Source organism: Pyrgilauda ruficollis, unplaced genomic scaffold, assembly GCF_017590135.1.
Source record: "Pyrgilauda ruficollis isolate IOZ18807 unplaced genomic scaffold, ASM1759013v1 scaffold139, whole genome shotgun sequence".
Lineage (NCBI taxonomy): Eukaryota > Metazoa > Chordata > Aves > Passeriformes > Passeridae > Pyrgilauda > Pyrgilauda ruficollis.
The window spans coordinates 478896-503862 of record NW_024512432.1 but is presented as its reverse complement, the minus strand read 5'-3'; the positions used below and the strand labels follow the sequence as shown (position 1 = coordinate 503862).

At 45.6% G+C, this 24967-nt stretch overlaps 2 protein-coding genes across 2 annotated transcripts; both read left to right on the top strand.

Annotated features, from left to right (window-relative positions):
• Nucleotides 1-2657: 2657 nt before the first annotated feature.
• On the top strand, nt 2658-8171 carry JCHAIN (joining chain of multimeric IgA and IgM). Its single transcript, XM_041459601.1, has 4 exons — nt 2658-2792; nt 5306-5441; nt 6751-6831; nt 7043-8171. Exons 1-4 carry the CDS (start codon nt 2729-2731, stop codon nt 7242-7244), a joined length of 483 nt encoding a protein of 160 aa, XP_041315535.1. The 5' UTR covers nt 2658-2728; the 3' UTR covers nt 7245-8171.
• Nucleotides 8172-12826: 4655 nt separating this feature from the next.
• Nucleotides 12827-24607, top strand: SDAD1 (SDA1 domain containing 1). The gene is made up of 22 exons (XM_041459661.1): nt 12827-12974; nt 13054-13158; nt 13311-13409; nt 13522-13632; nt 14139-14210; nt 14300-14400; nt 14661-14718; nt 15550-15624; nt 15969-16070; nt 16294-16363; nt 16760-16863; nt 17547-17604; nt 18137-18195; nt 18534-18610; nt 18914-19011; nt 19417-19493; nt 19843-19975; nt 20850-20950; nt 21414-21610; nt 22107-22191; nt 22575-22736; nt 24191-24607. Exons 1-22 carry the CDS (start codon nt 12885-12887, stop codon nt 24239-24241), a joined length of 2085 nt encoding a protein of 694 aa, XP_041315595.1. The 5' UTR covers nt 12827-12884; the 3' UTR covers nt 24242-24607.
• The last annotated feature ends 360 nt before the right edge of the window (nt 24608-24967 follow it).

The window sequence follows — 24967 nt, the reverse complement described above, 5'->3', positions numbered from 1 at the left end:
CAAATCAGTCCCTGCCAGTTTTCAGCCATCACCTTCCTGGATACAGACCTGTAGAACAAAGAGCAACAAGAGTAACTTGGGTCTGGAGACACAACATCCATTACATTTGTTGGCTATACCTCAGTGCAAATCCTCACTTGATACCTGGCCACTAAACACAGCTGTGCTTGGGGACAAGGAGCAGCCTTGTCAGGTGGCTGCTCAGTCCTGCTGGCTCTTGGTGTGAATCCATGCAGAGACATCTGCAGCCAGATCCTGCCAGGCTATAATTCCAGCTAACTTTTGCAGCCTTAGAGAAACCCAGGCCTTTCTCATGTCCCTGACCCTGAGTTTCCATCTTAAGTGTCCTAATTTATTTCAAGTCTGCCCTTTCAAAAACCAGCATGCTAACTTCCACTTGGATTCTCTTGGATTTAAATGCAATTGACAAGTCTCCCAACCCTGAGTTCATTTCCAAGAGCAGGAAACTGTGTCTATTCAAACCTTTTCCAGGACATAGTGAAAACATCAGCCACTTGTGGTGAAGCTGGAGATGGAGTTAGCTGATCCAGTCAACCAGGAGCTGCTCAAGCCAAACCAGTTTGCTGTGAGCAGTGTGGGATCACTGCTACCAAGACACCACCCAGGGACTGCTGGTGTGTTTAGATGCACCATTCTGTTGGCTTCCAAGTGAGAAAGGAGGAGCAAACACAAGCCCAGGGCAGACTGCTCAGGGATAGTGTGTTATGTGGAGAGAGAGGCCCTGAGCCTTGGTGCTGTTCAACTCCCCTAGCACAGCAACAACAATTTCACCCCACTTCACTCGGCACCTGCCCAGCTTCTTGCCTGGAAAATCCTAGCTCAGCATGTCCAAGTGCAACTGGAAGGACATCTCAATGGAGACTGAAACCACAGGGCTGGCTCCCATTTCTTTCCCACTTCTCAACTATTCCACCTCTAGCCTTTGCCCTGCAGGGAGGTTGGGAGTCCAGCTCCCCATACAGCCCATTGCCAAACACCTGCTTGCCCAGATAAAATTCCAGAAGGCATCCAGTAAAACAGGGGTAATCCATGCAAGTAACAGCCCAGAACATAAGCCTTACTCTCAAGATCTAGCTAGAAATCCCCAGAGACATGCAGGTGGCTGAAGGGACTGAAAATAGCTCTCGAGTCATCATATCCAGACCAAGGGACTGTACACACACGTGCAGATTTAGCAACCGAAATCCAGATACGCTGAGCACCAGCAGCAAGGGAAAACCACCAAAGTGAACAGAAAGACACAGAATTCTGCTCAGTCTTTGCCTTGACTTTTGAAAATACTCTCCTTGCATGTTCCCAGTGCCATCTTTTTGTTATTTCAGTTAGGCAAAACAGATCAGCACCAGCCTCCCTTGCATGTTGTTTGTCTGGTGCTGGCATCCTCCCTTCTTGTATAATTCTAGCAAAATTCTTACAAACAAGAGTGACCAAAACAAACAGTACTTTAGACATCCCTACCAGCACTGGTGAGCCAGGTATATTTTTTACCTCCTGTCAAAATTGGGGCACAGGGAACATCTTGGAGACAGGGCTGCATAAAACTGTCAGCAATGCTTTCTGGGATGGGGGAAGGAAACAACCCCACATCTTGTCTCTGCTGCAGACACATCTCTAATGAGAACACAAGGTTTGTAACTGTGGAAGAACCCAGTGCCCTGCAAGGGGTTGGCTGTGACCCATCTTTCCTCCCCCTCCCCAAGTCCCACACTCCCCTGGCACATGAGCACTGCTGATGTAACCTGAAAGCTCGTTGCATCATGCAGCTGCAGGGTGAGGGGTTTGTGCCTGGGGAAAAAGCTCAGGGCACACACCAGGGACTTGGAACAGTTCTGGCCTTAGGGACCCAGCCAGCAGGGTCTGGAAAAAGGGAGGCATACTGCAAGGTGACAGGAACTAGGATGCTTGGCAGCATTGCCAGAAGAGTTCAGCCTCTTCAAGAAGCCTGGCAAGAGCTTAGCCCTTGCTAAGCTTGGGTTTCCCTTAAAAAGTGGCTTTTTCTGTACAAGACACATGTAAAGCTACAGAGACAGCTCTGGCCATTATAAGCTACATTTGCTTTTCATAAGTAACACAATTGATGCCAAATCTAGGACAAAAAAAAAAAAAAATCCCAGGCCCTCTCCAGTACCACCCTCCTTCAGGAAAAGTCTACATGCCCAATACCCCAGGGTTCTCCTGGCACCTGACTCAGGACCACTTGTAAACCACAAATTCCATGGAGTCCCTTTTCCACTCACAAGATGAACTCCTCAATGCAGTGGGCAGAGCTGCAGTGCCTGTACCTCTTTCAGCCTTGCCCTGTCACCTTTCCTGCTTTGACTGCAGGCTCTCTGGGGGCAGGTCCAGCCCTTAATTCAGGTTTGCACACAGCTGGTCCAAACAGAACTTACATTTTGAAGCCTGAAGTGGTTTTTTAATAGGTCTCAAGGGATTTTTAAGTCTGATTTCTCAGCACAAGATGTCCTTGTGCTCAGCAGCTCTGTTGCGTGTTGGTGAAGAACAGAAAAAAGCACAATCAAAGTGCAACCCCCTGCTCCCTTCCCCTCCGAAAGCCAGAGGTCTTGGTGCATTAGCACACCTGGTTTCAGTCCCCAGCCACATTTTCCAGTGCTGGCCAGGCTGTTTATTTTAGGAAACCGATTTGCACACACCCTTATAGGCAGAGTCAGGCTCTCCACTGACACTCTTCAAAAGAAGGGAAGGCAAGATGAAGAGCACTTGGTCGCTGTGTGTTGCCTTGGCTGGCTCCCTGGGGATCATCCTTGTGGCAGGTAGGTGAGCAATGAAAAAATGGAAAACTGGGATTAAGACATCCATGGCAGGTTTTGTGTCATTTACTCTGAGTTATTCTAACAGTCAGGAGTCAAAGCTCAAAGCCCACTCAAGCAGCCGTGCTTCAGTGGTGCTTGGACTCCTCAGGGTGTTTCTGCTTGAGAGCAGTGGGGTTTTAATTGCTGCCTGGAGGATAAAGTGATGACTAGCTCCAAATTTAAGACTTGATAATTAGGTGGCATTTTTCTATCAGGTTCCTGAAGCAATCAACTGCAAATGTGCATGCCTGTTTTTCTGCAGTCCTAGGGAGCTTAGCTGCTAGATCTAAAGGCTTCCAAAACCTTCCTGGTAATCCAGCCATACAGCTACAGCCAACTTATTCTGATACAACTGTCCCTTATCATGTAACTCCACTGAATTTCTTGGAAACTCTTGATTTCAACTGAGCTCAGCTTGTCCTCCCAGCACACTCAGTGTGGGTCTCAGGTCTCTGGACAGCATGAATGCATCCTGCTGCACATGGTGGAGCTGGCCTGCAGGACTGAGTCAGTGCTCAGGGATAACCATCCCAACAGCACAGACAGCTGCATCCCTGCATTTCCTGCAGCTTTTGGAAGAGGGCATCTTATTGCTTACCCCAGGCAGTTCTGTTGGGCTTCACAATGTATCACAGGACAGTGCAGTACTGGATGCTGAGAAATTTTGTCCAAAACGCAGTCACATAGGTATTGAGGAGGGAGGGAACAGCTCAGTGCAGCAACTCAGGCACCAGGAAATCCAACCTGAGGGCATTTAGAGCAGCATTAGCAAATTTTGCATTTAAATACCTTCTCCCAAGAGACTTCACTGGGTGACACATGGAGATACTGCAGATAAAAATCAATTTTTTTTAGCATTGTAATCTTAAATTAAAAATTTATGGAGCACCAGTAACTTTAACAGTGGAGCCAAGAGCATAACACAAGGAATTAAATCAGGGCAGTATTTTTAGAGCAGTCAGAAAAACCTGCATAGGCATAAGATTGTGTTAATCTAATTTTAGAATTAAAGCCTGCTCTGAGAGGTTTTGGGACAACCCAAAAGCCAATAGAATCTGACTTCAACGTTGGCTTTGGATGAAGGGTTTGGAAAGAACTGCACACCTTGTTAGGTGGAATGCAGCACAGACAGCAGAGGAAGAGCTGTGTGATGGACAAAAAGCCAAGAGATTTCCCTGGAGCCAAAAGAGAGGCCAAGACAAGGAACCAGGGACTAGAGAGGCTTTTCTGGGAGGCTTCTGCATCAGAGGGAAGAGCTCATGTGGAATGATGAGCTGGCAGAGAAGAAGCTTGGAGAAGAAGCCAGGAAAGTGATTTCCTTCCCAAGCTAGGAACTCCATAGAGAATCTTATCCTGCAGGTATACTGCTGCCAAAGGCCACAGAAACAGCACTGGTAACCAGCAGGTCAACTCTAGGGTCACTGAGACATCATTTTACACAGTATTGGTACCTTTTTCACAGTTTGGCTGCCTGTAACCATCTCAGAAATCCTGGAATGGAAGTAGATGAGACCAGGTTATTACAGGGGAAGGAAGGACCAAAGCTTTTAAGTCCAAGTAACTCCTAAATCCTTTACAGACATGATTAACCCAGCTTTTTTCAGCCTAATTCTTCTTTCTCTCTCTGATTAAACCAAGGGACAAGCAGAGCAGGCAAGAACTGAGATCCATCTGAGCCCAAAACAAACTGCCCCCATATGACAAAAATCACTGGGTCTGGTACTTCTAAGCAGGCTGAAGGTGCTCTAGCAAGAATGATGCAACATCAGGAACATCCCAAAAGCCTCTGGGTGACACCTGGCATGTTTCAGCCTGCTTTGACTGAGTTTCACATCTCGTAGCAGGCAGTTTGGAGGGGTAAATCAGGACTGGAGTTTGCCCTGCAAACCACAAGCATCATCAGGGCCACGTGCCTTTCCCTGCCACGTCAGGGGGCTGCTCCTCGCTGGCTCCTCCTGTGCTTTTTGGCAGCTGTTCCCCCAGGAACCTGAAGGACAAGATACCACTCAAAGAAAACTGACATCTGCCACACTGGCAAGGTCAGAGACATTTGTTTAGAGGTCAGAATCAAACGGGGGTTTGGACTGCTCAAGCAGCCCTGGTGCATGACAGAGGAATTGCATAACCAATTCCTAGTAAAAGAGCACTTCAGCCACCAGGTGTGGCTGAGAATTCCTTCCCATTTCCCCAGCAAGCCCTGCATGTCTGTCCCTCACCAGGCACAGTGTCCAGGCCCCTAATCTTGTCCTTCCCAGTCCCACCAGCCCTACACACAGCAGCACACTGAGCTGAGCAGGAAGACAGCTGAACTCATCTTTGCTAAGAAATTCACTTGTACCTGCTGCAACCTCAACTTGAACCAATCCAGGTGCTGTAATGGTGCATTGCTGGCATTTTCATCCCTTGGCTATCTGCTAGAGCAGCTTTCAAGGATTTGGCTATTGATTCTGGGATTGCCTATCCTGTGCTTGCAGGTTATCCAGTGGGTCCCAGCGATGAGGAGAACGTGCTGGTCAATAACAAGTGCCAGTGCGTAACAGTGACCTCAAAGTTTGTCCCCTCCAAAGAAAATCCTGAGGAAGAAGTCCTGGAAAGGAACATCCGCATCATGTAAGTGGCAGCCAAGTATTTCATAGAGATGGTGAGCAGGAGAAGCAGTGTTATACCAGTTTTCTCTCCATTGTTTCTTATGTCCCAGCACTGGTAAAGTGACCAGCTTTTCATGTGGGCTGCTTTCTGTGGTATCCTGAGTATTTCACTTTGCTAAGTGCTTTTCTGCCTCACATGAACCTCTCTGGTGTTTGTCCCTTGAGATACAAATAACACCTTCATGTTTTAGGCAGATCAGTAGTAACTCCACAAAATAGGCTGGGGAAGTAGATAATGACCCATCAAAAGTTGATCTAACCTTAAAGCAGATTTGGCCCATGACACTGGATTGACTTTTTGACCTAACAGAAAGCCTGGGAAAATAGTTAATGCCTAAACTATCAGTATAGGCCTGAACTGATCAACTATCAGTTCATGCCTAAACTGTCTCCTGTGAGACAGAGCTCAGTTCAAGAGCAGGACTTTGTCCTGTCCTCTCCTATTTACAAAGTGACCCTGAGCAGGAAGAATGATGCATCTGACACCACGAAATCAGAAGGCTAATTAATTACTTGATTATACTACATTATAACTATTTTACACTGTATTACACTAACAAGAACTAAAGAACTCAAGACTGTCTGCTGACCAGACAGTCCACACAGCTCGGACCTGATAGGCTAATTACCATAAACAATGTCCACCAGAATCCAATCAAGCAATCACCTTCAGGTAAATAATCTTCCAACACATTCCACATGTTCAAAAACACAGGAGCAGCAAATGAGACAGGAATTGTTTCCATCACTAAATAATCTTCCAACACATTCCACATGTTCAAAAACACAGGAGCAGCAAATGAGACAAGAATTGTTTCCATCATTCTTTTCTCTGCTTCTTGCTGTTCAGAGGGCATGTGAATACCACACTCTCTGCTCACACAGACCTAACAGAAGTGTGTGTGTCCCTGGGAAACAAGGACCAGCTTCAGGCCCAGAGCTGCAGGACTGCTGTAGAGCTCACAACAGGAGAGCCACTACTTAAACATCCTTGTCCATCGGCCTCAAGGATCTGCTAGCTCAGAATTTAACAAAAATTAACCCTCTCACCTTGCAAGTGGCACTTATATAAATTGCTGCAGTCCTCTCAGGGAGGGTCGCTGCCTTTGAGGGTGGAGATGACCAAGATCTCCTGTTCCTGGGGTTTCATTTGGAGAAAGGTCACAATGTAAATAACTTGAAGAAGATGAGAGTTTAGAATTGCTCACAAGAGAGCAAACTCTGTTTAAGATGCAGTTTTCATGCAAGTGACTCTCTTCCCACCTTTGCAGAGTTCCCCTGAAGGCTCGGGAGAACATCTCCGACCCCTTGTCCCCACTCAGGACCACTTTTGTCTACCGCTTGAGTGAGCTGTAAGTAGTTTTATTTCCTAACTTCCCTTGCCAAGACTTAACCTCTAAAAGATGCCAGAGGGCCAGATGTTCCCCTGGAACACCTAGAAAGGGGACAGCACTCTCCTGGCTCTATGTGCAGATAAGCAAAAAAGATTGGGGGTTCAGCAAAGGTTTGGGGGCATCTTTTCACCTCACTCCTCACACTTGTTCTATTTCCCATCTCTTCCAGCTGCAAAAACTGTGAACCCATAGAAATCGATCTGGGTGGGACCATCCAGCAGGCCCAGCAGGGCAACTCCTGCGAGGAACCTCAGACCTGCTACACCTACGACAGGAACGAGTGCTACAGCTCCCCTGTGCCCCTGCTGTACCACGGGGAGGTGATGCAGGTGCCAGCAGCTCTGACCCCAGACTCCTGCTTTGCCCAGTAGCTCGGCCCTCTGCTGTGCCAGAGCCTCGGAGCACCCCCGTTCCTATCCCAAATGTATGTAGAGCACCACAGTACCTGGATGGCAGCACCCCAAATGCTGGCTCCTGCAGTAACCCAACTTGTCTCTTCCCATTTCCAACCTCAGACTCGTGCCGTCGCCCAAGAGCAGCTCCTGGCTTTCAGTCTCCCTTCTCGTGCCCCTGGCACGTACCTGCAATGCCATGCTGTGTCTCAGACCATACAGAGCAGATCCCCAGCACATATAGGGCAGTCATTCCCCTGGAGCCAAGGGAACTACACTGATTTACAGCTCTGGGGAAGCTGTCCTTTTCAGTCTCCTGCTTGCCTCCCCCAGACATCAGCAGGAGTGTCTGTGCCCTTCCCTCCCTCAAGGGACCTCTGCAGAACCTTCACACAAGGCCTTTGATGACATTAGCAGCATTTATGCCCCTAGAAGAGAGTTGTAAAACCATAGTTGAGAGGAAAGATGAGGGACCCTTCTAGCAGTTAGACACCTGCAAGCTTCCAGTTCTCCCAGATTCAGAGAAGATCAAAAGATTCTGCTACCCTGAAGTGTTTTGCAAAGTTGCCAAGCCCTCAGCTGCCAGGAATACTCAACTCTTCTGGGAGATGCTGGGCATTTCACTTTCCCCACTGCTTTACTGATACTGCTGCCTTCTTCCACCCCTGCTCCTGGTTCAAGTGGTGAAAAAAAAAAAAAATCAAGTAGGCTCAAATTTCTTTACTTGTTCCTCGTCTTGCATTTAAAACCTAAAAAAATTCTATGAATGCAACATAAATTGCTAGAGCAGAACCCTCATTCAGGGTTTTCATCATTCAGAATTGGAGTGATGAAACAGCAAAAAGCTTATTCCCACAATTGTAGTTTTGTTAGTCAAACATTCAATAAACTTTTTTCTGCAATCAAGCTGTGTGTTGTATTCAATTCAATAAGAAGGCATAAAAGGAAGCCAAAGCTATAATAATATTCTTTTCTCTTTCACAATTAATCAAACTCTCCCTAAATAACTGTTTATATTTACAGGCAAAGTCTCCCAAAATACCACAATAGAAATATTTCCAAGCACTTGCCTAACCTGTGACAGATTGAGGCTGAACTGGTTTATCATTTTAGGATCAGCTCTGCATCACTGAGCTGCTTTGATTCCCAATCAGTGCAGGATCTGAGTCTCAACATCCAAACATCACCTAAATTAACTCTTTAAAGTGCAATCCACAGATCAGATGTTTCCACCAGCCCTGAACAGAGTACTTCTAAGACAGGTAATCTGGGGGATATTCTTTCATGTGCCAGGTAGCTGTCCTAAAGAAAAAAAATCTTGTGGGGCCAAATTTTGGAGGACAAACATATAAAAAAGGATTGACACAAATAATTCTGATGTTATATCAGAGTTATAAAACACAAACTTGCAAAAACACCATTTTCCCCTCTCCTTCATGCAAAAATCAGCCAATTCAAAGAAACACCAAGAGCAAAGGGCCTCTTGGCAGCCTAAGTATTGCAGTAGGTATGTATAACTCACCAAAATTTGTCCCAAAAACATTTTCATCTTCAAAACCATTCCCCAGCCTCAGAATGCTGTGATGTTACAAGATATTAGACCAGACCACAGCTATGAAGTAATGCCTGAGAGGGAGAAATTAGAGCTCTTTTCCATGGCACCCATTTAATCCTCATAAGACATTAAAAAGCCTCCTATCAAAACTAATATTTTGGGGTCCTCAAGCAACCTTTATGAAGCCAATTTGTAATTTCAAACAAACCTTTGCTATTCAGTTCCTACTACACACCGGGTGCTGGGTTTGACCTTTAAACGACGGTGTGCAACAATTCCTCCCCTCAGAAAAAGAAACATTGGTGCTGCAGGGAAAGGAATGCCACAGCAAGCACAGCTGAGGCTGAAAGGTTCTGGTTCCACACAAATACCTCACATCAGCACCATCAGCTGGACTGTTTTTCTGCCCTGGAGCTGCAAGTGACTGTGCATTTCTCAAGCCATTACAGGAACAGCCCCCTATTCCCCTGAGCAGAACAACACAGCTCCTGTGTCTCAAATCTGCAAATAATTTATGAATCATGACCCAGAAATAAATGTTTCTGTTGGACTTACAGATTTGACTTGTTTTTTAAGGAAAAGAGCACTGACCCTGTTCTCAATTACTGAATGAGAAATACTGAGCCCAGGAAGACAAATTCCCTACAGCCATTAAGGGCCAAGAACTGACACAGAGTTTAAATGAAATGCTGGCAATCAAAGTCACTAAATGTGTTCAAGTAAAGCCTCCCAGACACTGTAAAAACTCCAGCTCTACAACTCTTGATGGGATAAAAAGCTGAGGCTGATTGCAGCAAGAGCAAACGAGAGCCAAGAGCTGCCCATCTCCAAATTCCCAGACTAACATCACGTGCAGTTCTATCCCATCCATGAACTGTGCAGCTCCAGCTCGAACTTAAGTGATTAAAAAAAATAGAAATACAGTGCACAGGAACACCTTAGTGCCTCAGGAACAGCTTGCCCTTTTCTTCCTTTTTAATAGAGCCTAATTTACCTTAAGAACAAAACCCATTCTTTCAAGTTTGAGTGTGTTGGTTCTCTGTTCTGCTTTTTTTTAGAGCATGTTTAACCCATATATCAACTACACAACAAAAGGAAAACCTTGTAATATACTGTCACAGAAAAAGTCCCAAAAGGCAATAATTCCCTATTAAAAAACAATTAACTAACAATGAAGCAAAAACTCCCAACTTCTTCTCTATAACCCAAACAGACATACCCATGTTTAGAAACTTTGAATATGAACAAAAAAAGGACATCTTAAAGAAGAAAATCAGCTCTTCTGCTTAAATGTAAAAAAACCACTCTATCAACAACTTATCTTCAGAAAAACAAAAAATGAAGCTTTATAAACACACATGGACCTGAAAAAAATATGCAAGCAAAAAAACTCACCTTGTATTCTATACCACAGCCACCAGTACTGCTTATAAAATCCTTGTTTTAAAAAGTTAGTTCAGCAAATAGCCATAAAACACAGTACTCAACTCACAAAACAGAAAAAAAAGATAAACCAAGTGGGTTTTCCTTAATATTAGCAATTAGACTCACTAGCACAACCTCACCATCCCCAAAGCAGAAGCAACTGGCCTTTTCCAGGTGATTTTAAGCATTCCTGGCCCAATTAGCAATGGAAACCAGCCAATCAGTGTGCAGGAGATAACAGGCTTGGGGTATAAATGCTCACACCAGGGCCCCCACTTATTTTTTTGGGAGTAGCAAAGGTGGTGGTGAGGCAACTTTTGGTATGGTTGCTTAATAGAAACTGTTTGTTTGCTTTTGGTTTTTTTAAAGATGCTGATTGAAAGTCAAATTAATTATGAAGGCTCGTTTTGTAAGTTAATGTTCTACAAGAATTGGATGCTAATATTTATAAGTATTTGAATTTTATGGCTTCCTCCATAAAAAGAACTTTGATGAAAAGCTTATAAGGTTGGGTTTTTTTTGCATTTAAAACACTATAGGGGATATTCTCTTATGTACTGGTTGTTTAATAAAAAAACTTTGATAAAACGCTTATAAGGTTGGGTTTTTTTTTGCATTCAAAACACTATAGGGGATATTCTCTTATGTGCTGGTTGTTTAATAGTGCATCTTCAAATATTAAATGAGTAAACATTTTTTAGGAGGATGACTTTCATTTGTGCTCTATGTGTTAATAATGAAACTGAATTGGTTTCTTTGCCTAACCTTATTAATTGCCTCTGTTGAAATCCAAGTAATAGCCTTGCTCCTGCAGAGACAATGAATATTCAGTGTTTTACTTTGCAGTGTGGATAAGGTTGCTTTGCCCATGCCTTTTTTAAGCAGTGTGGCTGTTCTTCACTTCTTGCTGTACTCAGTCAGTGGCTTATTTGTGCTGGAGCAGTGGAGTGTGAGGCTGAGCTGTTTTTCTGCTCCTTAGGTTGAACCATGTCATGTGGTGGTGTTTTGGTTTTGCAGAACTTTGAGCTGCAGGTGCTGAGATAGGGAGCATGTAGGGTCAAGTGGGTTTGGTGGATGGGTCATGTAAGGGCTGTGCTGGAGCTCAGTAAAGTAAAGCTGTCTGTGGGTAGAGGCTAAACAGGTCTGGATGCTAATGAACCAAATTAATTAGCTGGCAAGGGAAATGTATCAAATGTTAATTTAATTCTTTTGGTGATGGAGGGCTTGCTGTTGTTCTGTGCATGTGTTAACAGGGTTTTTTCTTTCCTTTACCTTTGCAGTCATTTTAGTCTCCAAGTAATGCTAAACTTTTTTTTTTTTGGCCATCTGTGTAGGTATGTTGAAGGGGATGTGCTTTTCTTGCTTTAAAAGGTACAGGAAAGCCCAAAATCACTTGAGCTGGTCCATTCAGGTTGCCACTGTTAACATTGTGTAGATATGTTGAAGGGGATGTGCTTTTCTTGCTTTAAAAGGTACAGGAAAGCCCAAACTCACTTGAGCTGGTCCGTTCAGGTTGCCACTGTTAACATAGCAGCAGGTATGTGCTTGGGTGGGTGCAGCTGGCTCTGAGATTCTGACCAACAGAGTCTCAGTGGGCTTTTCAGTCAGAGGAGCAGTGGTGACTTAAATGGGAAGCTGTGTTAACGATTTTGGACTGTACCTTGTTGAAGCCTTGGTGCTATTCTGATAGATTTTGTCTGGCTGAACCTAAGAGCAGTTATTGGATGAGATTTATTTACTGCTGTTTGTTAAGTAGACTGCGTTAAAGAATGACATTTTTCTACAGTGTAAACAAGTAGTTGCCTAAAGGAAGTATAAGCTACACAACTGAAGAGGTCAACTTTCTAGTCACTCAGTCAAAAGCTAAACTTAAAGAAGACTAAACGCGAATTAACCCTTTTTCCTCAGTAAGAATTACCTTCTAACGCTGACCACTTCTCTAGTGACCATTAGAGATGACTGTGAAGCATTTTCTCTCCAGCTAGCTGGGAAGGCAGGAGAGCCAGCGCTGTGCCGGAGCGGCAAGGCCGGGGCGCTGCGGCCCGCTGCCCGGGGAGGCTGCGGCGGGGCAGCTGCGCTCCGGGCCGCGGCTAACCCCGCGGGGCCGCCCAGCCTCCGTTCTGAGGGGAGCGGGGCCGCCCAGGAGCCGCTGCTCCCCACTGCTCCAGTCTCCGTTCTGAGGGGAGCGGGGCCGCCCAGGAGCCGCTGCTCCCCGCTGCTCCAGCCTCCGTTCTGAGGGGAGCGGGGCCGCCCAGGAGCCGCTGCTCCCCGCTGTCACAGTCCCCGGTCTGAGGGGAGCGGGGCCGCCCAGGAGCCGCTGCTCCCCGCTGTCACAGTCCCCGGTCTGAGGGGAGCGGGGCCGCCCAGGAGCCGCTGCTCCCCGCTGCTCCAGCCTCCGTTCTGAGGGGAGCGGGGCCGCCCAGGAGCCGCTGCTCCCCGCTGTCACAGTCCCCGGTCTGAGGGGAGCGGGGCCGCCCACGAGCCGCTGCTCGCTGCTGACCGCTGCGCCGCCAGGGGGCGCTTTGATGAAGCGCGCCTCCCGCATAGGTTTGTCCCTCGGCGGCGGCCGTCGAGGGCGGGGTAAGATGGCGCCGGCCAGCTGAGCCCTCGTGTGCTGCTCTCCCGGTGCCGGTGCAGCCATGTCGGGCCGCCAGGGCAACAAACTGCCCAGCAACCTGCCCCAGCTGCAGAACCTCATCAAGCGCGACCCCACCTCCTACACCGAGGAGGTGCGGACCGGGGAGTGGTTGGGACGGGCGCGGGGTACGGACGGGTGTCGCTCAGCTGTCTCTGTTGCTGTGTGTGCAGTTCCTGCAGCAGTACAACCACTACCAGTCCCATGTGGAGATCTTCACCTTCCAGCCGGACAAGCCCAGTAAGGAGCTGGCCGAGCTGCTCATGTTCCTGGCGCAGGTGAGCCCCGGGCCCCAGCCCTGCACTAGCCTGTGCCTGGTACCGGCCTCAGTGATTGTTACTGATTACAAACACTTAAACTTAGAGCTTGCCAGCCCTGTGAGGGAGGCGCAGGTGTGCTCTAGAGCCTTCTCTTGCCCCGTCCCTTGCAGGTTGCCCACTGCTACCCCGAGCACATGGCCAGCTTCCCGCAGCAGCTGAAGGAGCTGCTCTCCTACCACCACACGGTGCTGGACCCCGACCTGCGCATGGTGAGACCGCCTTGGGCTCATCACCCCGCCCTTGGTGTGAGCTGAGAGCTTGTGCTTTGCCTTTTAATAAAGACAAGCTGAAGGGGGATGTGAAATTCGGGTTCTCTTGCAGACCTTCTGTAAGGCTCTGATGCTGTTGAGAAACAAGAACCTAATCAACCCCACGAGTTTGCTGGAGCTCTTCTTTCAGCTGCTGCGGTGCCACGATAAACTGCTACGGAAGGTAAGGTGTGCTGGCCAAAACCTGCATCTGCAGTGGGCTTTGACCAACCTGCCAGGGGTAATGGCAAAACGGGCAGCTCTGTTCTGCTAGGCTGGGAAAGTAGAGTTTAAAATGGCTCAGCTGTTTGGGCAGTCAGTGCTGGAGGCAGGGCTCCAGCTCTGTGTAACTGAGTTTTGCTGCTGTAAACACCTCGCTGTTTTAGGCTTGTCCTTTTTGGGATTGAGCAGTTTGGTTATCTCTGCAGCTGGAAAACCTGTCAGAAAAGGCCTGAATGAGGCAGGGGCAGGATTTGAAGCAATATTTGATGGTATTCATTGTCCTGCCTTCCTGTACTGTCAATTCAGTGTGGTTTTCAAATGCGTGAGTCTCCAAAGGATGCTCTCCTGTTGTTTTTCCTGCTGTAAGTCAGTGATGTTGTCAGAGGTGATCAGCTGGGTTGTGTCAGTGCTTGGGCACGGTGTGTGTTCCTCTGTGTGTGTTACTCCCTGTCATCTCTCCACTTGCAGACCTTGTACACTCACATTGTGACAGACATCAAGAACGTCAATGCTAAACACAAGAACAATAAAGTGAACACGGTAGGTGCTTTGGCTTTCCTGTGTGCTTTCAACTGAGCTCCTGCTGTTGTAGAAAACCTCTGAAGACATGTTTTCAACTTGTTCTGTAGGCACTGCAGAACTTCATGTACACCATGTTGAGAGACAGCAATCCCACTGCTGCCAAGATATCTCTGGATGTGATGATCGAGCTCTACAGGAGGAATATTTGGTGGGTCTGGCAGGCTGTGTCAGTGTGCCATTATTGTGGGGAACATGGCATCCTTTGTGGCACACAGTACAAAACAATGCAGGGGACAGTGGCTTAAATAGACATTTTAATTGTAGCCCAGTGGAGTTGTGACTTGTACCAAGGAATTTAGCTGAGAAGAAATAATGTCTTGTGTGAAATGAGTTATGTATTTGCTGAGAACTAATTTTCTGAGAAGGTGAAATTGCCAGACTTGAAATAAGATGTGGGTTTTTTTCCAGGAATGATGCCAAAACAGTCAATGTCATCACAACTGCCTGCTTTTCCAAAGTGACCAAGGTGAGAACAGAAACCACTGATGGACTGGATGTTGCCTTGGCTACCTTCATGTAGATATAAGTTAATATGCTGTTACAGCAAACCAGCTTCACTGATTTGTCTGTTGCTTGTTTAATTCTCTAAATAACCCTCATGGGAGGAAGTGGAGCTTGGCAGCTTATCTTGTAACAAGTGTAGCCTGCTACTCAGAGTGTGGATGTTCTTTTCACTGCTCTTCAGAGCAGACTGTCATGATATCAGCTCCTTAATGTCAGCACTGTGAGCCTGTGGTTAATTGAGGAGAGCTGCTGTCCTGCCTGGGGTCTGACTAAATATTGAGCCTTCTGCATTGGCTCTGGAGGCTTTAAAAACTTGTCCTTGGCTTGAGACAAGGCTTTAACCTGTGTAAGTCTAAAAGTGGTTCCATTCAATAACAGTCAGCCAACAAAACTAAAAACCTAACCAGCAAAACAATGTGAATTAATTCAGGCTGAGAGTTCTGAGCATCACCTTGGTTCTCAGCTCTGTAGGGCCTCCTGACAGTGTTGACATGGAGCAACTACCTTGAAATCATTTTGCAGGATGATAAAAAGACAGTGGGCAGTTTGGAATTTGGCATTGTGGCAGTTCAGGTGCTCTTTGGTTCTGATGGCCTCTGTGCAATGATGGGCAGCTAAAGTGGTCTGGGTTTGTAAAACACTTGTGCCTCTCAGGCTGTAACTTGGTTTATTTTCTGATCAGATCCATGCCTGTTAAAAAAAATGGCTAAGTCTTTGCACAGCTTAAGGTGTGAGTGTTGGGAGGCTGTAAATTCTGTCAGCTTGTCCCATGTGATCTCACTTTACTTTTCAGGTGTTAGTTGCTAGTTTGAAGTTCTTCCTTGGAAAAGATGAGGATGAGAAACAAGGCAGCGAGTCGGAGTCTGAGGTGGGAGTTGTGACCAAATATTTCCCTTCTCTGGTTTTCAGACCCGTTATTGGTTCTGTCATCTTGGTGACTCTGGCATTGCCAGTCTGTCTAGCTGTGTCCAGATGTTTCTGTGGTTCACAAACCATTTCAGTGTGTGACATCTGGCCCCAGGATGTCTTTGCTGTCTGTTAAAACACAAATGCTAAGAGCTCTTTTCTTTTTAGATGCTGGTGCCTATGTGTTCTGACACTTAGGAAGGGGGATAATTTTCAGAGTGTGTGGTATTGAAAAATATTGGCTGTTTGTTTTTGTGCTTGCCATTTGAAGCCTGGCTTAGCTGAGTGTTGTGTTCCTTCCCCAAGGATGATGGCCCCACGGCCAGAGATCTGATGATGCGCTATGCCACCAACAAGAAAACCACCAAGCGCAAGAAGAAACTGGAGAAAGCCATGAAGGTCCTCAAGGTGAGGAGAGGGCTGTCTGACTTGCCATCATGGGTTAATCCTTCTAGGACAGAAGCCCTGTTGTTGCCCTGCTTGTTTAGCTGCAGATGGTGCTGTGTGATTGAAAATGGGGTTAGTTTTTAAAATCTTCTTGAAGAGGCAGCAATCTTTTGACAGCAACCTTGAAACTGAAGCACTTGACTTACTGGAAGAGAAATGTTTTTTTGCTCTTGTTTCCATGCAGAAGCAGAAAAAGAAGAGCAAGCCAGAAGTGTTTAACTTCTCTGCCATTCACTTGATTCATGATCCCCAAGGTGAGTGTGCAGTGAATTCTCTTAGTGCAATTTGTGTTAATCTAACAGCACTTCATTTGGTTATCTGTTCCAGTGAATCTCTGGGGATGTAATTTTCTCAGGTCCATCTAAAATGTATCTAAACATTCAGTTTTCAGTGCTGACCCAGCACTTAGGTTGTAGGGGAACAGCTGCTGGTTTCCTCTGCTGAGCCTGGGCACAGGAGGCCTTTGAGGCATATGAGAAGTAAAATAACCCATTGGAATAAGTGCTTTGGTCACCTTGAATTTCTTCTGTGAAAGGGTGCTGGGCCTTCAAAACAGAAAAAAATTCAACTGCCTCTTCGGACCATAATCCCATTTGAGTTCTGTGTCGTGCTCGTTCAGTCTTGTGCAAAACTATTTTTGCTTCTTCCAGACTTTGCTGAAAAACTGCTGAAGCAGCTGGAGAACTGCAAGGAGCGATTTGAAGTGAAGATGATGCTCATGGATCTGATATCTAGGCTTGTTGGAATACATGAGGTATGTACTTGGATAATTTTAGGGTGGTCTGTTGGTAGCCAGCCTGGTTTGGTTGAGGGCATGTTCTGGCCTTGTGCCTCTGGAAAGCAAGATTTAATTTTTCTGTATCTCCAAGAGGGTGTAGGGATGGTCAGGGAGTTGCCAGTAGGCCTTGTGGAATGGCACAGTGGTACAGATCTTGTGGTACTAAGTGAGCACTCCTAGAGCAAGCCATTGGTCTGGAACAGAGGAGCTGAACCTCAAGAAGAGATGAGAACTTGGTGCTTCAAGAGCTTCCTGGTAAGCTGCTCATGCTGACCACAGAGCTGTCAGTCAGGTGGTGGTGAACAAGAGGGAAGTGGGCAGCTCCTGCCCTTGGAGGGTTTTGTGCAGACTGCCCAGTAATAAAGCATTTGCACTGGATTAAGTAAAGACTAATCCAGTCCAAGCTGGGCAGTTTCAGAGCATATAAGGATTTAAATGGTAAGGGCTAGGTGCTAAGAGACTGCAGCTGTATTTATCTTGGTGCAGTTCATTTCCTTGTCCCACAGATATTAAACTCAATGTAGGAGACAACGTTTTGCTGTAAAATCTGAGGCATTTGGGGAGCACACTAGAATGAGATGGTTTTGCTGTGTATCATCTTATGAAGGTGATCTCAAGTTCTAAGACAAGAAGATAATATGTTGCCATTTGCCTTGCAGCTTTTTCTTTTTAATTTCTACCCCTTTGTTCAGAGGTTCCTCCAGCCCCATCAGAGGGGTAAGTAGCTACTCAGGTACTGGTGATCCCTCATGTCTCATGTACAGGCATTTGATGGAAGTGGCAGTGGAAATGTGCAGGCAGTGGTTTGGTGGGAAGTGGCAGTAGTCCAGTGTGGACAAAGGAAATAAAAGTCCCTGACTGCTGGAAGTGCCAAGTTCTTTGGGCTTCTGTGAAGGCTGTGTGCACTCAGGGCTCCTTACCTGAGGATTTGAGCAATGGAATAAAAGGAATCGGGTTCCCTAACCCTGACTAGCTAAGCTAAGCATGGTTGCCTTATGGTGGCTTCCTTTTCCTGGGGTTTGACTGCAGTTCTGGAGCATTTCCTTTTGCTTCAGCTGGCTGTTGTGGCTAGGAGGCCACAGGAGTTCCTGATGCTTGGTTGGAGAGGAGGAACAGTTGTCCCAAGGGAGTTCAGGCAGAAAGGTTTTGGGCCTAACTGAGCAGCTTGTTGAGTTTTAAGGGATGTGTTCATTGGCTGGAGCAAGCTGCAGCAATATATTTTGGCATCTTCTTCCTCCTTTTCTTCCAGAAGTGACAAAGATTCTTCTGTTTGCTGCACAGGCTTCACATCAGCTGGTACCACCTGAGGTCAGTGTTCTGCCTGTGGTGGGTATTAAATGAGCAGCAGGGCAGCATGGAAATGCAACTGAGTGTGTGTATGGGGAGGGGGAATGGGAATTGGTCAGATTGGTTGGAAAAGTTTATGGTAATTGCTGTCATTTTTCCAAGTTCTGAGGCATTGATTGATAATGGGGGAAAAGAAAGATGTTTGTTTTACTTTATGCAAGAGGATTTGTGTTTAGAAAATACTTGTGGGCTGTACTGACATGTCCTGGTGTGAATTTCTATGAAAAAGGATGTGTCTGTGAATAACATCTAAGTGTGTTAAATTTTTATTAAATATGTGGGTTTTTTTTTATTTTCAGATTATCCAGTCAGTGTTGATGACCATTGCCAACAACTTTGTCACAGACAAGAATTCCGGGGAGGTCATGACTGTAGGGTGGGTACAGAATTGTATGAGTCATGTCCAACTCCAAATGTGGTAAAATACTTTTTTTTTAAACCACTTGCTGCTTAATCCTGTTACTTTTGCTATGCTTTCAAGAAGCTGCTGGAGTTAAAAGTACGTTATCTTCCATGTTCTGTATTTTTGCTGGGAGTATTTTCTGATGGTTTTCTCCTCTTACACAGTATGTTGTATAAATGCTGTATAAGGTTCTTCAAGTTTCAGGTAATTCAGTCTGTAAAGTGGCACTTTGTCCTAACTGGTGTTGAGAAAATAATTAATTTTCCCTCTTTTCAGAATCAACGCAATAAAAGAAATCACTGCGAGGTGTCCCTTAGCCATGACTGAAGATCTGCTCCAAGACCTTGTTCAGTACAAGACGCATAAAAATAAAAGTAAATATTACATGGACACCACTTTCAACTCTTTTTTTCCTTTGTTTTGTGGTCTTCAGTTATAGCCTTGATGGAAGTGCTGTCCTAATTGGTTTTTACAGGCTGAGACCACTTTGAGTGCTTGGGTTACATCTCTCTTTTTTTCAGTGTGTAGCCATGGGAGACAAAACAGTCAAGGGTAGTTTGGGCAGGGGAACTAATTGACAAAACCGAAGCAAGGGGGAGGGATTGTTAAGAGTTATCCCTGAGGAAGTGTTGTGTTCTGTACCAGAGAAATCAGAGAGAACCATAAGCTCAGAGAAGACGTGAGTCAGCTGTAAGATCTCCCCACAGCTGGAGATCTGTGTGGGCTTTTGGTTTGCTCCAAGTTCTGTTTTTTTCCTGACTCTCTTGTTTTTTGGGCAGATGTGATGATGTCTGCAAGAACTCTGATACACCTGTTCCGCTCTCTGAATCCAGAGATGCTGCAGAAGAAGTTCAGGGTAAGTGTTTCATGTGTTTTGCACTCAGTAAAAACTGATATGTGCAAAAATGATGAGACTTGGTCTCAGTATCCTCTTGGGAAGGTGGAGTCAAGTCTGTTCCTCTGCCTGCTGCCTTTGGACATGGTGTGCTCTCTGCATTTTGTTAGTTCACATTGCTCTAACTCATGGTTAGGTCATGCTCCTGAAGTTCAGCTCTTTTGAGACATTTAGCCTGAGTCATTAAACTCTGCCACATGAAGTAAGGAAAGGCTTTTGGAGCCACAGCCTCCTGTTCTTCCAGGTATCTTCGTGGACTGGTGGATGTTACAATAGCAGCCTGCTCAATGTGTGTTTTGTTACTGTACAGGGTAAGCCTACGGAGTCCTCAGTGGAAGCCAGGATTCATGAATATGGAGAACTGGATGCCAAAGACTACATTCCAGGAGCAGAAGTACTGGAGGTTGAGGATCAAAAGGAAAAGGGAGGAACCCAAGAGGAAGGTTGGCCTTTTTTCTTTAAAAATTCTGGTTTGGCCATGACCATCACTAAGGTTTTATGTGGGCATGGAACCTGTGATTTCCTGCTGTGCTGTGCCTTGGCTTGCACATGTCTATCCTTGAGTAAGTGCAGTTTGTCAGTGGGGTTTGGTTTTGTTTGGTTTTTATGGTACACACTGAGATGGGAAGCAGAGGGACACACAGTATAGCTGTGAACTGTGTTCAGCTTTTCCTGAATTAAACCTTTTGAGTATTGTAGAACACCAAAATAGTAGTTGGATATAATACTTGACTTATTGAATTCTGTTCCTGTGTAAATGCTTTACAGAGCCTGGAACCCCTGCCTGAGTCAGAAGAGATGAAAGAGCCTTTAAAAGCAAGGCAGATTTGGCAAATGAAGTCTGAGTGCCTTGAAGATGCTGCAGGTGCTGTGCTGGAGGAATGTAGGCCCTGCTGGGACAGGCAGTGCAGTGATCACTAACACTGCTAACTCCAGCACAGCAGCCAGCATGGCAGTGAAGAGCAATGCTTAGACTCTTCACTAACCCAGCTATAAACCACAGTACTTCTCTTGTTGGGCTGGTTTAGGTGGCTGGGAGTGGGGAACACTATTGCTGCCGAGGGTAATCAGTGTCTGTTAACTCCTGTGGTGCTTCAGGCTGTCCCAAATGCACCTAGTTTTTAGGATCTTGCCCTGGAGAGGACAACTGAGCTTTGCAGAGTGTAGTGTTGATCATGTCCCAGGGCAAAATGCGATTAGGAGCTAAGTGAAATGAATGAAAGGCGGTGAGATCAGGTGATCCAAGCATCAATTATTGCCAGTCTGGGTAGTGAAGATGAATTTGTATTGACAGCTCTGTTCTTGTTCTGTGAGCAGATGGCTGGGAAAGTGCTAGCCTGAGTGAAGAGGAGGACAATGACGATGGAGAATGGATTGATGTGCATCACTCCTCGGATGAGGAGCAGCAGCAACAAGTAGTGAGTTGAAAGTCTCTTCTATGCCAAATACATATGAGTCTTGTTAATTACAAACCAGATCCTACTGCTCTTCACTCTCACATAGTGCTTTTAAATACCTACCCAGGCCTTCAGAGTGAGCTATCCTGAAGCAGTGAGGCTGAAGTGCTGTTCAGCAGTGCTGCTGCAGTACACATGCTGTGAGGGTGGGAGGGGAGAAGGAGGAGTTATAGCTCAGGGCTCAATGCCTTCAGAGCTGTGATCATCAGCTGAGAGCTTGTACTCCCAAAATCTGGTGTGTGTGTACTCCATTCAGACACTAGGTGTTGGCTATGAGACAAGGAAAAGGCCTGACATCTGGTTGTAGCATTTCCCAACACCATTGCCATTGCATGATGTGTGTTTGTGAGGCTAGGATCATGGATTGTAGCACAGGAGTGGGGTGCAAGGCTCTGATTCTTTTGTACCATTTTCTTTTCCAAAGGCAGAAAAAGTGAAAAGCATGCCCATAGAGGAACGGAAAGCCAAAGCTGCAGCAGTCAGTACAAGCAGGCTGCTAACTCAGGAAGACTTCAAGAAAATCCGTCTTGCCCAGCTTTCCAAAGAAATTAATTCTGCACCTGGCAAAGCTGCCAAGCGCAAATATATTGAAATAGATGATGAAGAGGAGGAGGAGGGCAGGTAGGATATGGGCTGTTTGAGTGGTTTGTTTTTTTTACCTATCCTCTCCTGATGCAGCTCTTCATTGCAGCAGGGTGCAGAGCTCGGCTGTTCATCAGTGTTCCCTGGTGACAGCCAGAGCCTGGAATGGATCCTGGGCTGGGGCTTTGCTTATACCTGGGGAAACATCATGAGGAGCTTGTGGAAGGTCTGAGACTGTTTGACTTGTTCAGGCCAACAGGCGTGAGAGGGGGGTGTTTTGCAGCAGTAGCTGCCTGGTTGTAGCTCCAATGTTTCTTAAACTTGGTGGAAAAAGGACTTGAAAAATGAGTGGGTGACTTGTGTAATGGATATCCCAAGCATGAGGAGCAGCCTGAAGGGAACAAGAAGTATTTGTGTCTAAACTGATGGTGAGACAGTGGCCTAGGATGGGTGAGAGACAAAGGGTGAAGAGGGCACGTTTTTTTCCTTGCCAGCTGAAGTTTTGTGTGCTGACATTTATTGGATTTGTGTGTAGGGGGGAGTTGCTTTCACTCAGAGATATTGAACATCTGCATAAGAAGCCCAAGTCGGACAAGGAGACCAGACTGGCAACTGCAAAGGTGAGGAACTGGTGTGTCCTGTATCCTGTCCTTTTGGTTTTGGGTTTGTGTTGTGCAGGAGGAAATGCTGAGGCTGCATATCTAAGGTAGGTGCCCAGCTGCCATGTGGGTTTTGACAAGTGATTTCTTTGGTTCTTTGCTGTTGCATCTTGGCTGTAACAGTCTCCTGCTGGTCACTTGTGACCATGAAAAAGCAAACAGACCCAATTTTCACTGTGACTTAACAAATACAGCCTGTATGGGAGAAGGCATGTATGAACACAGTCATGATGAACTCAGATTGGCTGTTACTGCCATAGAACCCGTTACCATCTGGCAGGTGATGTTGATAGTAGGTGAAGGAAAATGACCCCCCCGTTGCTCTATCACACTGTCTATTCTAGGCTGGAAAAACAGACAGAAAGGAATTTGTGAAAAAGAAAACCAAGATTAACCCATTTGCCAGCTCTTCCAACAAAGAAAAGCAAAAGAACAAGAACTTCATGATGATGAGATACAGCCACAGCGTCCGGACCAAGAACAAGCGTTCCTTTAGGGAGAAACAGGTAATGTTTGATGTTGGAGATGGATGGGGCAGTGTGAGCAGTCATTTGTGGTACAGCTGTGGTGCTGCCTACCCTCTGCAGAGGTGTTGCTGCTGTAACTCAAAGCCTGTGGCTTGGCTTGCTCAAGTCCTGCCCCGGAGGAAGAGCTGCTTGGCAGGTTGTGGCTCACTCTCCATAGTCTGACCTATCACAGACTCATTTGGCCTGGCATAGAGGTCATCTAATAGCTTGTCACAAATGTTCCTGAGGAATAGGTGCAAATGCTGTTTATTACTTGTAGCTGCTGTTTAGAAAGAGATTCCAGTAGTTTGACACTAATGCTGCTCTCAGTGGTGAAGCCCTGCCAGTCTAGGGTTTTACAAGGTGTTAGAAACTCAACTCATCCAAATGCCTTCAAGAAACTTGTAGAATAATCCAATGATCCAGTTTTTTTCTTCCCAGATGTTTTGTGTGAGTGTTTATGAACTTGGAGTTGTTTCCAGGATCATACCCCTTATCCAAATGATATTTGTCTGCAATTTCTTGCCGTAGGAAGGGCAAGACAGGGACTATTAGTGGACTCCATAGAGAATATCTGAAGCTTTTCTGTTGATCAGGAGGATGTGGACTGCTACTAGCATGTGTCCTCTGTACATGTTTATTTGGCAGCATTCTGCCTCACCTCAGTTAAAGCTAACAACATTGAAACCAGCTCTCAAAACACACCCAATAGGCTGCACATGAACAATCCAGGCTCTTGAAAAAAGCTGCTGTTTACAGTTATACTTGGTGCAGTTATTTTAAAAAACATCCTGAAGATTGTGTTCCATTCAGATGTTTTAAATTCAAATGGAGTGGCTAAACAGCATTTATTCATACTTTTTTTTTCCCCATGGAAGTTACACTACAGTGCCAGTCTGTTAACCCTAAGTGTTTTGTGTGGGTGGGAGGATCTTAGTTGTATGGTGCTGCATTCTGCTGCACTTCTTGGTTGTAAGTTAAGGTGGCCTGCTTGCTGTAGTCCAGAGCTAGCTCCTTTACTAGCCTAGAACATGTTAATGTACAGTAATATCTCTTTAGAGTGATAATGGCACTTAGAAAAATTCCTCCTTCCCCCTTGAAAAGCCATTTTGTTATACTCCTTCATGAAACACCAATTTTACTTACCCCTCAGCTGAACTCTAACTTTCTTGATCTCTTCTCTTTGAAGTGAGTTAGTCAAGTAGTTTGTTCTAATCTTCTTTGTGTAGGATTTGGTAATGCCCAGCTCTTTAATTGTACTGTGAAGTTTATGTACATAACCCCAGTGTTTCTGCCACTCTGATTGTTAGCATTTGCACTGCTTCCAGTTTGAGCTGGTGAACTCCCAGTGTTCTTATCAGAGGTTAAAGAAATTGAAAAGAGTTCTGATATGGTAGTGGTGCTTTCTCAGTTATGCTTCTTACCTGAATATTCCCCTCTTGTTTTGTGGTTAGCTGGCTCTTAGAGATGCACTTCTGAAAAAGAGAAAACAGCTGCTGAAATAAATGCTGGAGAGAGCTTCATCACCCTTGAAGTCACCCTGGAGATGCTGATTTGCACCCACCATCACCCTGAGGGAAAGGAGGACTGTGGTGCCTTACAGACTTAGCTGTGATCTGTTTGGAAATGCAAGTGGAAGCTGATGGACACTGGATCAATAGGACACAGGCCTTAATCCTTGGAGGATTTGATGTTGTTTTTAAAGCGTTGTAGGGAAGAAGGCAATTATATTTTTATTTCATGTAATTTACTTACAGTGGGTTTTGTATGTGCAAGTATTAAAATACACAACTGTATGGTAAAGATTCTATTTGAGGCAATTAATGACTAAGCAGCAGAAAGAAAAAAAGAATATTCTGGTCAGTCTATAAAGCATGTGGATGTCTCAGGGAAGTGACTGCACAGATGGAGTGAGCTGTTTTCTGAGCAGTTGGCTTTGACCAATTTAATACCAAATTCATCTGTGATGCAGGTAAAATTAATTCAAGCGTTTTGGGGAAGAATAGTTCATTATGGCTTACTAAGGAAAGAAAAATCTAAGTAGTGTATTGGGAGATAGGGTTTTTTGTTGCCATTTAAGTACAAAAGTAACATCACATACCAGAGGAAAAAAGAATGTTTTCCTATTGTGGTGTGCCTTTTGGTGGAGCTTGCCAGTGTCTCTTGGCAAGTACATGCAAAGTCATGTGGGTGTTTGGATTCTTTGTCCAAGGTTGACCGTGTGCTTTAGC

What these genes read in the sequence shown, in the direction of transcription:
- JCHAIN (XM_041459601.1), top strand. Translation starts at nt 2,729, where the DNA reads ATGAAGAGCACTTGGTCGCTGTGTGTTGCCTTGGCTGGCTCCCTGGGG. An exon ending in GGGGATCATCCTTGTGGCAG is followed by an intron (nt 2,793 to 5,305) that starts GTAGGTGAGCAA and finishes CTGTGCTTGCAG; the next exon opens with GTTATCCAGTGGGTCCCAGC. An exon ending in GTCTACCGCTTGAGTGAGCT is followed by an intron (nt 6,832 to 7,042) that starts GTAAGTAGTTTT and finishes CATCTCTTCCAG; the next exon opens with CTGCAAAAACTGTGAACCCA.
- SDAD1 (XM_041459661.1), top strand. Translation starts at nt 12,885, where the DNA reads ATGTCGGGCCGCCAGGGCAACAAACTGCCCAGCAACCTGCCCCAGCTG. An exon ending in ACGATAAACTGCTACGGAAG is followed by an intron (nt 13,633 to 14,138) that starts GTAAGGTGTGCT and finishes CTCCACTTGCAG; the next exon opens with ACCTTGTACACTCACATTGT. An exon ending in CTCTACAGGAGGAATATTTG is followed by an intron (nt 14,401 to 14,660) that starts GTGGGTCTGGCA and finishes GTTTTTTTCCAG; the next exon opens with GAATGATGCCAAAACAGTCA.